Source organism: Petromyzon marinus, chromosome 16 (assembly GCF_048934315.1).
Source record: "Petromyzon marinus isolate PM22_M1 ecotype Great Lakes invasive population chromosome 16, UKy_Petmar_22M1.pri1.0, whole genome shotgun sequence".
NCBI classification, from domain to species: domain Eukaryota; kingdom Metazoa; phylum Chordata; class Hyperoartia; order Petromyzontiformes; family Petromyzontidae; genus Petromyzon; species Petromyzon marinus.
The window spans coordinates 15,549,673-15,563,167 of NC_133682.1; the positions used below are offsets into that span (position 1 = coordinate 15,549,673).

At 44.2% G+C, this 13,495-nt stretch overlaps 1 protein-coding gene across 4 annotated transcripts in view; it reads right to left on the bottom strand.

The window, feature by feature from the left end:
• DIS3L2 (DIS3 like 3'-5' exoribonuclease 2) overlaps window positions 1-13,495 on the bottom strand; it is an 85,811-nt gene that overhangs the window by 50,822 nt on the left and 21,494 nt on the right. For 2 of the 4 annotated variants that reach the window (XM_032955052.2, XM_076067552.1), the window contains 4 exons: window positions 12,438-12,630; window positions 10,747-10,808; window positions 3,938-4,200; window positions 2,690-2,863 (listed from right to left, as the gene is read on the bottom strand). In XM_032955052.2, the coding sequence (XP_032810943.1) occupies window positions 2,690-2,863; window positions 3,938-4,200; window positions 10,747-10,808; window positions 12,438-12,630 (692 nt within the window). The remainder of the gene's footprint in view (window positions 1-2,689; window positions 2,864-3,937; window positions 4,201-10,746; window positions 10,809-12,437; window positions 12,631-13,495) is intronic. The other 2 variants (XM_032955053.2, XM_076067553.1) reach the window with 2 other exon arrangements.

A 13,495-nucleotide genomic window follows, 5' to 3' on the forward strand; every position in this document is an offset into this window, starting at 1 on the left:
TCTGAGTTCTGACTGTTGGAGAGGCAGGAGATCCACGTCAAGCTTGAAGCCTCCAGCCACGCGGAACGGGACACAGCTTGTGGTCCGGACTGGGATAGTGGAACCGTGTCTAGTTCCGCCGTAGCATGGTTAGATGGGTGGTCACCACCCAAGAGTTTGTTGTGTTAATAGCCCTGGAGTATGTTGTGTTAATAGTTAATAGAAGTGTTGCTCCCCAAGACGTCTGCGACTCAGTTGGACTCACTGCACTTCCATATCTCCAATCCAATTTTTTAAGGACATTTCCAATGTTTCTGTTAATAGCCTGAGTGGGAACGTACCTTCCAGCCTGACCTCTTATGATTTATTTTGTCTTCCTTGCTCGATATAACCTCGGTGAAAGCTGTGCCATCTATAAATGGTTTTGATCATTTGTATACAGTTTTAATATGGCCTTGGATTTTGATTTAAAGCTTTCGTGACTGCAGTAATTCATATTCTTAGTTCTTTTGGTAAAGTCACGTTGAAGGGAAACAATAAAATAATAATATATATAAAACAAAAAAAATTCTCACGACGTTTCGACCATAACACAAATGGTCGTCATCAGGTGTGTCGGTTTGCATAAATTTATTTATTTTAAACGGTGTATTTATTTATAAAAAAACGTTAGCGCCACACGCAGCGATTTGGCAGTTTATTTAGAAGGACTAGTCCATCTATGTTCTGAAAAGAGGAGGGGGGAGACGAAAAATTGAATGTATGATGTCTGAAAGCCACTGTAAGCGTGAACAATCAATTAAGACCTGAAATGGTTTATCAAATCTTTCCAATGATTGCTAAGCCAGAATCCATCTTCTCAGTTGAAATTGTCTCTGTGCTTGTATATGTGGATAGCCTCATGAACGAATCTCTCATGGTAGCCAGATGGCTTACAAAGAACCTCTGTCTTGGAAAAGTCAATGTCAACACCTCGGCCGTGGCAGATCATTGTTATAATTCAGTAGGCTCACATGACATTGACTTTTCCAAGACAGAGGTTCTTTGTAAGCCATCTGGCAACCATGAGAGATTCGTTCATGAGGCTATCCACATATACAAGCACAGAGACAATTTCAACTGAGAAGATGGATTCTGGCTTAGCAATCATTGGAAAGATTTGATAAACCATTTCAGGTCTTAATTGATTGTTCACGCTTACAGTGGCTTTCAGACAGCATACATTACATTTTTCATCTCCCCCTTCCTCTTTTCAGAACATAGATGGACTAGTCCTTCTAAATAAACTGCCAAATCGCTGCGCGTGGCGCTAGTGTTTTTTTTTATAAATAAATACACCGTTTAAACATAAATAAATTTATGCAAACCGACACACCTGATGACGACCATTTGTGTTATGGTCGAAACGTCGTGAGAATTTTTATTGTTTTATATATATTTTATTATTTTGTTTCCCCTCAACGTGACTTTACCGAAAGAACTAAGAATATGGCCTTGGATGTTGAGCTTGGATGACCACTTCAGTGTCCATTGAATACAATTCCTTTTCATCGTCTACAACATTCAGGCATAATGGTTTGCTATTAACTTGTTTTTATTTTTCTAGATCCTGATCGTATAAAAGACCTGTCTGCAAATCTATTTGGAACACATGGTCAGTTGGCCACTGAATTGTCCATTATTTGGTCTCCCATGACCTTCAAGAACAATTTACATGTGCGATAGAAGGGTAATTAGTATGTACCTATTTAAATGCATTATGCCTCATTTTTTAAATATCAGAATGACTGAGCTATCAATCTATTATTGAGGTATTTCATGTGTAAATATTTTGTGAACATCATTCTGTTTAAATAACTGGTCCCAAAATTATACATCTGGGCCAGGAGCTTTTCCTGTTTGCATATCACGAAGGGCAGCGGTTTGTGGCATCCAAAACCTCTGAAAAACGATGTTTCCTGGTGTAGGAATTGGTTTGCTGTAGATATCTGCATAACACTCCTTGGGTGTTTTGTGCCTGTCTATTCACTCTTAACCACATGGAGACACTGTGGTATTCATAAACAAAATGTTTAAGTGGACATACAGTTCTACCTGAAAACTGTGATCATAAGTTTCGCGGAAGGTATTACCTATACCTACATTTATTGCCTTTTGCTGTGCATGCTCGCATGCAGAATGTGTATATCTCTAATTAATGCCAGGAAGCGAGTCAAGCAATTTGAAAACTTTCAAACACATTTACTGATGAGCCTAAGAGCAGAAGAGCTTGAAGGCAAGTGACCTCCACCCTTCTAGATAGGAAATGAACAGCACGAGGTGGTGGCAGGACAGATGTCGGCAGAGAACTCCATGGCAACCTGAACTAACTTTTTTTTTTATTTCAGCAATAATGACATGAAGAAGTGATGTCCTCATGCCAAATCATCAGGTATGGTGTCTGTCACTATGTTGAGGATAACATAGCAGACAGTGTGTTTGGTACATTCATCAGAGTAAACAGCTCTGTATTGGGAATGGACCCCCATTTTGTATAATGTAATTTTTTACGTTTCGTTTCCTTTTGTCACGTTTTCACTTAATAACAACGCTTAAAGTAATTCGGTGTTGTAACACAACACAGCGTTACCAGTTGAAGAGAGTACATGATAATTCTGTAACATTTCTGTGTGTGGGGGTGTCGGGAACTGTGAACAGGCTGTTGGAACACCTGAGATCCTTTCTCCTGGCCAGCTCCTCTGCTGAGATGGTCCAGGGCAGATTTTGTGGAAGATTTTGAAGAGTGTCATCAGGGAACTCGGAGAAGTCAATGCCATATTCGATGAGCATCCCCTCCGTCTCGGGTTCTATATCACCAGCCTCACCCAGACTCTTTGCCAGAGATCTGTCACACAAACAATAGGGAACGTGCATGCTTGGCTCGTCGGGTAAGTGACTGTACAATATTTGGCATTCGTAAAATAGTGACATTACACAATGCAACACAAGCAATAAGTAACGACATCAAGTCAATAATGGGCCTGATAAATTAATTGGTAGAAGGGTTGTTTCGACCATTTTGGGTAAAAATAGACCATATGCTGCATTTTATATGTGGCATATTATGCTCTGGTAATATGCATTGCCTTTGAAACTGGTCTATATCAGTGACAGCCTTTTTTAGGGCATAGTCTCACCAGTGTTAGCCCAGAGAATGCCAAAAGGGAAACAGAACAAAGGCAATGCACTATCAGGGCATTTATAGCTTGGGGTGAGCAGCTACATAATGGAGCTTTTATTGCCAGTATCAAAAGGTTTTACCCTTTCTGCAATACAACACGTGTCAAGATTTTCAAATACCAAATAGAAACCTTTCGCAAGAAAACAAAAGCATGTTTTGTTTGTATGTTCACCACAAGTGTGTGTGTGGTCAATGCAGACATGATTCCTTGCAAAAGGTTTCTATTTGGTGTTTGACCATCTTAACACCTGTTTTATTACCAAAAAGAATAAAACCTATTCGTATTTTGTTATATGCATCAGAGCAATAAAATATATATATTCAAGTAAACATATTCTGATAACCCATAATATAGATATTTTGAATTTAGATCGCGTAAATATAAATGTGCCGTTTGTCAAGTTGACAAAATGTGCCAATTAGTTACTAGTTCAGCACACCAGTGTGTTTGGAGAGTAAACCCACATTTACAATTCGAGTACGACGTTGGCCGGTAATTACAACCAGCCTTATTGGACAACAGCCGGAATTGTGGTAAAATCCTCCTGTTTCGGTAATTCGTTTTTTAGTATTTTTTTTAATTTGCGTATCTATTCATATCTTAAATCGTACACACACAATGTGATTGCACACATTGCATGCAATGCTACCGTTTTTGGCTTTGTTGCTCTAGTGCAGAATATCGCCCCAAAACATTTTAGCATGCAGCAGAGAAGCGTTTGTATGTTTTGAGCATACCCTCGTGGAATCTTGGTATCCTCGGGCCATTCTGTTATGCGGGCCACAAACAAGGTGTTCACAAAGTCACCAGGTCGGGCCAGGAATTCGGGCGGGCACTCGGACTGGGGAATGTGAATCCTGGGCACGCGGTGGTCAAGGGGGGAAAAGAGGATGAAGGGGCCGGGGCCTTTAGGTGATGCCACTGTGCCTTGGCCGCAGCTCGGGGCCCGGAGATGGCCTGTGGCTGCCCTTGAGTGTTTCCTCTCCAGAATGAAAACCACCTGCAAAGAAGGAAAGACGAATTCACGGTGCAGTCTCGTCATAATTGCATCTGCGGTATTATCTGACATGGATAAATTCATTGCCTTGTATTGTCATCGTGGAAAGTTGAGGATTTTAAATTCAAGCCAAATCAAAGTGTTCATTCTAGATTTGAAGTTTTCGTGACTGCAGGGATCCATACTCTTTGGTTCTTTCGGTAAAGTCACATAGGTATAAAATAAAATAAATTAAATCATGACGTTTCGGACACAACATCAGGTGGGACACCTGATGACAGATGCTTGTGTTGCGCCCGAAACGTTGTGCTTTAATTAATTTAATTTTATACCTTCGTGACTTTACCGAAAGAACCAAAGAGTACAAAATGTTAATCTCTACTGGTGGCCCAGATCCAGCAGTGAACATGTAAATTATATCAGCCAATCATAAATATGTAATCCCTGTTCATTGTTGTGCTAATATATATAAAAACATATGTTACATGTTGAAATGGAGAAGTTCTAACATCAGAAGTGAATTCTTACACCAGGATATTGACTCCACCACCAAGGAAGAAATTACAAATTTTTAAAGGTCCTCTATTTATATAGCTTGATATTACTTAGGTTTCCGCAAAAAAAGTGGCATTGAAAACTGATTTATTCAGAACTGCTTTTGTGTTTAGTTTGTTGTCTTTCCCTGACCCCTCCGATTAATGCGGTTGGCTACGTACGGTGCGAAGGAAGTTCAAAATACATTGTCAGACATTTGTACAACATAAAACTAAATGATAATTTACAGCCCTTTGTCAATTCACTGCTGCATAAAGGCATCCCAATGCCATGTTGATCATGGGGATTGTTGGACCTTACTTCACAAGGCTGGTCAAGAATCAAACTCATGTTGTCAGGTTCACAGCTACCAATCCACAACAATAACCGCCATTCGCCACTAAGTGGCGGTGATGTCACCACGACACTTGTGCCAGGCTATGGGCACCTTGAGGCCTCGTGAAGTGTCGAATGCCCACTGGCAGGTCACGGGGCAGACCCAGGTGCACCGGGTCAGCTGATGCACCACCTGTGCCCCCTACTGTACCAACGTGCTGTGCTTAAGACACCCGGCGCTCCGCTCGTTGTTGTGAGCATCGCTCCACCACCCTCCGTTGTTGTTGGAGGGCCACTGCCTCCAACTGCCCAGCAACATCTTTCACGAGCCTCCTCCACAGAGGCCGATCTTGACACCGCTGGTACCAGTCATCGGCAAGTCCACTCAGTTCCACATCCTCCCATCTCTTCGCTAGCCCCTGCCGCGCCCGTTTAGCCCCCTCTATCCGGCCAAACAAAAGCTGTTTAGGCATGCGGTGACTGGGCATGCGGGCTACATGACCAAGACAACGCAGCCTTGCCTGCCGGAGGAGCTCACCGATGGGACTTTGCCTAAATCTTTCAAAGATTTGTGAGCTCCTCACACAATCCAGCCTGGTTTAACCCAGGATGGATCGTTGGCAGGCCAGCCTAAATGTTTACAATCGGCGAAGATGCTCCATTAGGGGGGTCCACGTTTCACAAGCATAGAGAAGGGAGGGAATGACTGTGGCCGAGAAGACTTGAAGCTTCGTGCGGACCGACAGACCAGGTAGCTTCCACACAGCGTTACGCATCCGATGAAAAGATAATGCCGCTCGACTGATTCTGAGTGAGACGTCTGCTGTCAAACCGGAGACGGTCATGAGCACACTGCCCAGGTATGGGAAACTCTCCACTCTCTCCACAACCGATTGGGAGTTGTGGGGGTGGAGTGCCCGATGGTACTAAATACCCAGGCAGGCGCTTAGTTTTGGTGAGGCTGATGGGAAGGCCCCACCTCTTAGTAGCATGCTCCAGTTTCAGCAGCAGCGCCGCCAACTCCTCCTGAGTGAGCGGCAATTACCAGATCATCGACATACATAATGTGGTTGACCAATAGGGAGCCATCCCTTGACCGCACCCAGGCATCGATCAGCTTCCCATTGTATCTGTACCAGATGAAAATTCCTCTGGTACAGCCATCCAAGGCTTCACGAACGTGGTCGAAAAAGATGTTAAATAATGTTGAAGCCAGAGGACATCCCTGTCGCACCCCAAGGTGAACAGGGAATGGCTCTGACTCCCGGCCACGTAGTTTTACCTGGGTCCGCTCACCATCATGAAGGTCCTTAATGATCATGGGCAGAGGGTCAGGGACTCCGAAAGCACAAAGAACAACCCAGAGCCCAGGCATACTGATGGTATCATAGGTCTTGACCAGGTCAATAAAGCAGAGATGTAGGTCTTGTTGGAATTCCCTACACATCTGCTGTAGCAAACAGACAGAGAATATGGCATCTGTGCAGGACCGTCCTTTCCTGAAACCACATTTAGGCTCCGTAAGCCTCTTCTCAGCGTGCCTAGCAAGGCGATGATGAATAATCCTTGCCAGGACCTTTCCCGGCACACTGAGTGGAGATGCCCCTGTAGTTGTTACAGTCTGTGCGGTCCCCCTTCTTAAAGAGGGGGACCACAAGGGTATCCTTCCAATCCTGCAGAAGCCGTCCAGTGGTCCAGGCTGTTATGATGTCATGTAGGGCAGTCTGTGTGCAGAAACGCCACCCTCCCTCAGCATTTCGCTTGAGAGATCATCTCTGCCTGGTGCCTTTCCTGGTCTCAGACTCTGGATCGCCTTTAGTACTTCCTCAACAGATGGCACCTCAGCCAGCCACTCACAGGGGGTGACTTCTTCCAATATTTGAGGCACTGCAGCCTCAGCAGGGGCATCCCCACTTTGTCCCATGATGTTTTCCAGGCTGAGGGATTCCCCCAGGACCTCACAAAAATGCTCAGCAAATCTGCAAACCTGTTCCTGGGGGTCGGAGATTGGATCACCGTTTTTCACCTAATTATGGTAATAGGTGTGGCGCTGCAGGTTATTGTTTTGATAGAGTTAAATAGGGATTTGTGATCGCGGGCCATTGAGGAAGACTCCATCTTCTCAGCAACCCGAGACGACCACCCATCCTTGCAGCGCCTCACGGCTCTCCGAACCTCCGAGCGAAGGCTTCGGTAACCCTCCTCATTCTCTGACGTGGGATGCTGTAGACGATTTGAGTGGGCCTAACGCTTTTTTCTCAGCCAGCTTGAACACCTCCTCTGTCAGCCAGGGTCTCTGGGGAGGTCTGGACCGCGTACCCAAAGCAGCCATTGCAGCTCCCTGAGTCACAGTCCTAAACCTCACCGATGCCAACCCCAGCCGCAAGCAATGATGACATTCTAGCTTGCAACTTTCATCAGCTAGCTGAGACCAGGCCACCTTAGATTTGAATGGGGACCTGGGTGTACACCCACCACCGGAGTGGAAGAATGGCAGGCACATCTTACAGATGACAAGTCGATGGTCAGAGGGCAGATCAGCTCAACGGTAGGTCCTGGTGTCAAGGACATGGGCCCGCATCCGCTGTTCAGTCACTATGTAGTCCAGCAAATGTTCTTGCTTGGATCCGGCATGCATCCATGATGTTGTGTGGATGCGCCAATGCCGGAACAGCGTATTGGTAATTACAAGCCCATGGGCTGCACAAAAATCTAGCAGCCTCCTACCGTTGTTATTGAGCTGATCTGGCCCATGCCTTCCAATCACTCCAGACCAGGTGCCAGCATCATGACCAACTCGGGCATTGAAGTCACCCAACAAGATGACTCTATTCCGAGGGGCCACGTTAGCTAGCACCTGTGACAGGAGGTCATAGAAGGCATTCTGACTCATCGGCCTTGCCTGCATCCCTCCACGGATGTTCGTCTTCGGTGGGGGCATAAGTAACCACGACCACCACTCCTCGCCTCCGGTTGATGGGAAGGCGAGCCCAAAGTAGCCTGGGGCTTACAGCTTCCCATACTTCACCGCCACGCTCCCACGCCCCCTTCATTCTTTTGTTCAGAAGAAGAGCCACTCCCTGTTGTTTGGTAGTCTCCTGCCCCGAGTAGAGGACTGTCCACCCCTCATGGTGGCAGAAGCCAGAGCCGGTCCACCGGACCTCCTGAATACCACAGAGATCCAGGCGGTACTGGTCCAGCTCCCGACAGGAGTGGCAGCCTCTCCCCCGCAGTGAGTTTTCGAACATTCCACGTGGCCATCCGCAGTGGCTTTTTGTTGTTTCTGGAGAAGCCCCTAGGGTAAAGATTCAATCTCCTGGCTCCGCCAAATGGGGTTTGGCCAGGAGACGTCATAGACGGCTGTCCCCCCGCGGCCTCCGGCAAAAGCTTATTAATTACATTTTTCATTCGTGGTTTAGTAGCATTTATAGAAGGTGGAGGAGTTACCAGCCCCTCGCACCCATCCAGAGCCCCCATTTGGCTACTGTGGTGGTTACAAATGCCATGAGGGGAAAGGCCAATCGGAATTTGCCCTCCCCCCTACAGCACTGTCCATGACAGCGTTGCCCGTCCGGCATCACGAGGAGGTAGGAGGTTGTTTTGCCAGACCACATTAGACATACAATGGATAAAATACAGCTTGGCTTTAAATTACTGAAGTAATTAACCTGGTCTCCGACCCGAGTGTTCATTTCTATGTATTTCTGAGGGGGCATCTCTTTATGTTTTTTGAACATTTATAATTTGTCCAGATTTTCTTGTTGTTAATGGCCATGAATCCGAGCCATAAAACAGGCTGTGCATAGATTCAAAAATCTTATTTACACACAGGGCTATGTTACCTCTTCATTATCAAGCTCAGCATCACAAAAACACTTCGAACAGGCTTTCTTATTTATGCCTCTTTCGGTCCACCTTCAAGAGCGGTCTAGGTGCACATATTATGCTGAATTTTACATCCTCTTAACAAATATCTGCACTTGTTCAGCAAAATTTTGAATTTTCTCTTTGTTAACATTTATCCTAAGCTCAACTTTACAGCCTTCTTTGTTAAGTTATTTGTAAAAAATTTATAAAAATGTCCTGCTTTTCATTCTCATTGGGCAGCAGTGGCACAGTGTCAACATTTGTGCCACAGCAAGAAGGTCCGAGGTTTTGATTCTCAACGAGGGGACCCTTTTGTGTGGAGTCTGTATGTTCACAATGCTGGTTATGGTTTGTATAAAATATATAACTGTGCCGCACAGCTGCCACATTATAACAGTTGCCAATTGAAAATAAGGTTTGTTTTATGAGTCATTAAATTTATTTGTGGAACAAGAGTTAACCATAGATCAACGAAATAATGAATATTCATTTGGTCTTTCGGTAAAGCCACGTACATAGAAAAAATAATAAAAAAATCACGACGTTTCGATCGCAACACAAGCAATCGTCACCAGGTGAAAAAATAGTGGGAGAGCTGCTGAGGCAGGATGTTATAAAGGTTTGAGATGGGTGTAGCCCAAGGGTCATAAGCGAAGTGGGCGGGGGCTAGTGATGAAATTTGCATGTAAATGTAAGATCGGGTAAATCGGAGAGCTACCTCCACGACGACGAAGCTGCGGAGGTGGCCAATGTATTGAGAGATTAGCATGTCAATGTAAGATCGTCTAGCCACCGCCACAGAGGAAAACTAGCAATGGTGGCTGTGTTAGTGAGACATTTAACCTGTCAATGTAAAGACATTTAACCTGTTAATGTAACACCAGAGAGGCGAAAATAACTACTAACATCGACAGGTAGGTTGGAAACACGGTAGGACCAATACCTACCATGTTGAAACACGGTAGGACAATTACCTCGGCCATGGCTGACCATTGTCTTAATGCTGTGGGCACACACGAAATTGATTTTTCCAAGACGACGATACTCTGCAAACCCACTGGCTATCAGTAAAGATTCGTTCATGAAGCCATCCTGATATATAAACAGACAATTTTAACCGAGAAGATGGGTACACACTGAGCAATCATTGGAAGGACGTTATGAACCAGTTTAAGTCATAACTGGCTGTGATGTTTCCATCCTACCTGCCGATATTAGTAGTTATTTTCGCCTCTTTGGTGTTACATTAACAGGTTAAATGTCTTTACATTAACAGGTTAAATGTCTCGCTAACACAGCCACCGTTGCTCGTTTTCCTCTGTGGCGGTGGCTCGACGATCTTACATTGACATGCTAATCTCTCAATACAATGGCCACCTCCGCAGCTTCGCCGTCGTGGAGGTAGCTCTCCGATTTCCCCGATCTTACATTTACATGAAAATTTCATCACTATCCCCGCCCACTTCGCTTATGACCCTTGGGATACACCCATCTCAAACCTTTGTAACATCATGCCTCAGCAGCTCTCCCGCTATTTTTTCACTTGATGACAATTGCTTGTGTTGCGATCGAAACGTCGTGATATATATTTTTTCTATCTACGTGGCTTTACCGAAAGACCCAATGAATATGAATTCCTGCAGTCACGAAAGCTTTAAGTCAAGAAATAAATCTCAGTACATGTGAATGGATGGATTCTCAAATAAAAGGGTGAAGAGATGAAGAAGATGTTTTCTGCATAACAGCTACAAACACCCTAGTGCTGTTGGTCTGACATAGGAGACAAAGTGAATGTGCAATGCAGGGAAGCACCTTTGCAGTCTTCTGGAGGCAGTTATCAGGCAGTGGGGTATGGCTCCTCGTAACGCTCATCACTGCAGCTCCGCAATGTGGACAAAAGCAACAGGAGTCAATTGCTTTAAGAAGGCCGTTACAAACAATAAGACTTCTCTGATATTTTGACGAAAATATGTAAAGCATTAAGCCTTTAATATAATCCATTTTACATTGCTAGATAATTACTTCTCCAAGAATGTGTGCCTTTTAGGCAGTGCTGCCCCTGTTAGGGAGTCAATACCTATCATCATAATCATCATCAGCCATGGCCAGTCCACTCCTGGATGGAGGCCTCCCAAAGCCGCTATCACCTCTCACGATCCTGTGACGTAACAAACCACCTCGCGCCTGAACACAAACTAATTTCATTGCTCCATCTTTTAATTTAACACCCTGGCTATCATCCACACAATGTATCTAAAGCACCGAAAGAGGCAAATAACTACAATAGCTTCAATGTTGTGACACGACTGTCCAGTTCAGATAGAGCCCACTTCCTGAGTGTTCATTGATTCCCCTTATCCACAATCCAAATACACATCTGGGACTTTGTACACTGTTACCCCTGTAACACTTTGATCAGATGACATCACCCGCATTCTATACCATTGAGAAGGGTTCCAGAGTTGTGCTGACATGGTGCCTCACCCCCCCAACCTACCCTCAATCCGAGCTGGTGCATATCCCGTGTAAGTGCCAGAGAGTAGGGTGATACAAGAGTGAGGGAGACAGAGGAGGGGAGTGAGGGAGGGAGAGGGGCTGGGAGAGTGAAAAGGGGCATGAAACAAAAAGGAAAGAGTAAAATGGAAAGAGGACAGTAAGGGAACGTGACAAGCAGTGGGAGAGAGAATTAGGGACAGGCAAGAGGGATTGAGCTGGGAAAGTGAGAGGTGGGAATAAAGGGAGAGAGAGGGTGAGAGAGACACAGGGAGTGAGATCGGGGGAGGGAAGTGGGTGAGATAATGGATGAAGGATACAGAGGGAGGGAGAAGCAAAATAATGGACAAAGTAATAGAGGACATAGAGAAAAAGAGCCAGAGACAGAAATCTAGATATATTTAAATGTAGAGTTTAAAGAAGTCGAGAGCAGGATGGAGAGAGACAGGGCTCTATGCCAGCATAAATGTTTTGCTAGTGGCTGGGACGGATGGATAAGCGGTCGCGTCCAAAGGACGTGCGCGTTGCTAGTTTTAAAAAACCCTTATATTTGCAGAGACAGATATGTGAAGGAGGCATATTATCAGTTTATTTATTTAGAAGACAACTGTTCTTTAAAAAAAATGCTGCTGGAATGTATGATGGGTTGTTTCCACACTTTTTCCTGCCAATCACCCCTTGCTGCAGCACAGGCTTTTGTATTCAATTCAATCATGACTGTGGGATATATTTGACTGAAGGCTATGATCCCCTTCCTTGTAGTTGAAACATCTATTTTATTATAATTGCATAAACATTTATTAATTTAGCTTGGGAAAATTGTTGGCACTGGATCTGGCTGCCTTGCAAATCGATTCTCTAACCTACAAATTGCATAAATGACACTAAACATAAAACATTATTATTAGTATGTAAATATAGGCTGTTGTTCCTTAATGTGTTGTCACAACATGCACTGCATATGTAGAATTCATTGTGTACATGTGTTTATGAAATGTATACAAATTTACCCTGTTTATCAGAAACAGCGAGCTTTTCTACTGAAGCTAAAACCTTGCAATGTTGCTCATCGTGACTTTCAGCACCATCGATTCCTCCCAGTTCCTCACAGCTCTCGGTAGCTGCCATATCTAAGGCAGGCCCAAGCAACGATGGATTTGAAATATTCTCCATATCCGGGACATCAAATGCCCTTGTGACCTTCTGAAAAAAAACATCATAATGAATACAATTTCTAATGTGCACATTTCAGAATTGGATGCATTATTTTGATTCAGAACTTGACGGCTCAGCCATCAGATTTTTTAGAATTATCCAACGTAGGTCATAATAATAATTTACATTTGTAAGGCGCATTACATCCTTAGATCCATCCCAATGCGCCGTTTACGTAAAGCAGGAAATAAACAAAACCAGGGTAAGTGGCCAGATCTAGGGGTAATGTCAATTTAAAAAGGTGAGTTTTCCAGACAGACTTAAATAGTTGAAATAACTTTGAATTTCTAATTACCAAAGGCAAAGCATTTCATAGTCTAGGAGCTGCATTGGCAAACACCCCAGGAACAGAGCCTTGACCTCGGAGTACTTAAAAAAGATGACCCGAAGATCTCAGGGATCTTGTTGGAGAGAACAGATCAGTTCCTGAAATATTGTGGGGATAATCAATTGAGAGCCCTATAGGTCAGCAGCTGGATCTTATAGTCCATTCAATACTCGACTGGTTGACTGGTAGCCAATGTACAGTGAGGGAAAAAAGTATTTGATCCCCTGCTCATTTTGTACGTTTGCCCAACAAAGAAATGATCAGTCTATAATTTTAAAGGTAGGTTTATTTGAATAGTGAGAGACAGAATAACAACAAAATCCAGAAAAACGCATGTCAAAAATGTTATAAATTGATTTGCATTTTAATGAGGGAAATAAGTATTTGACCCCCTCTCAATCAGAAAGATTTCTGGCTCCCAGGTGTCTTTTATACAGGTAACGAGCTGAGATTAGGAGCACACTCTTAAAGGGAGTGCTCCTAATCTCAGCTTGTTACCTGTATAAAAGGCACCTGTCCACAGAA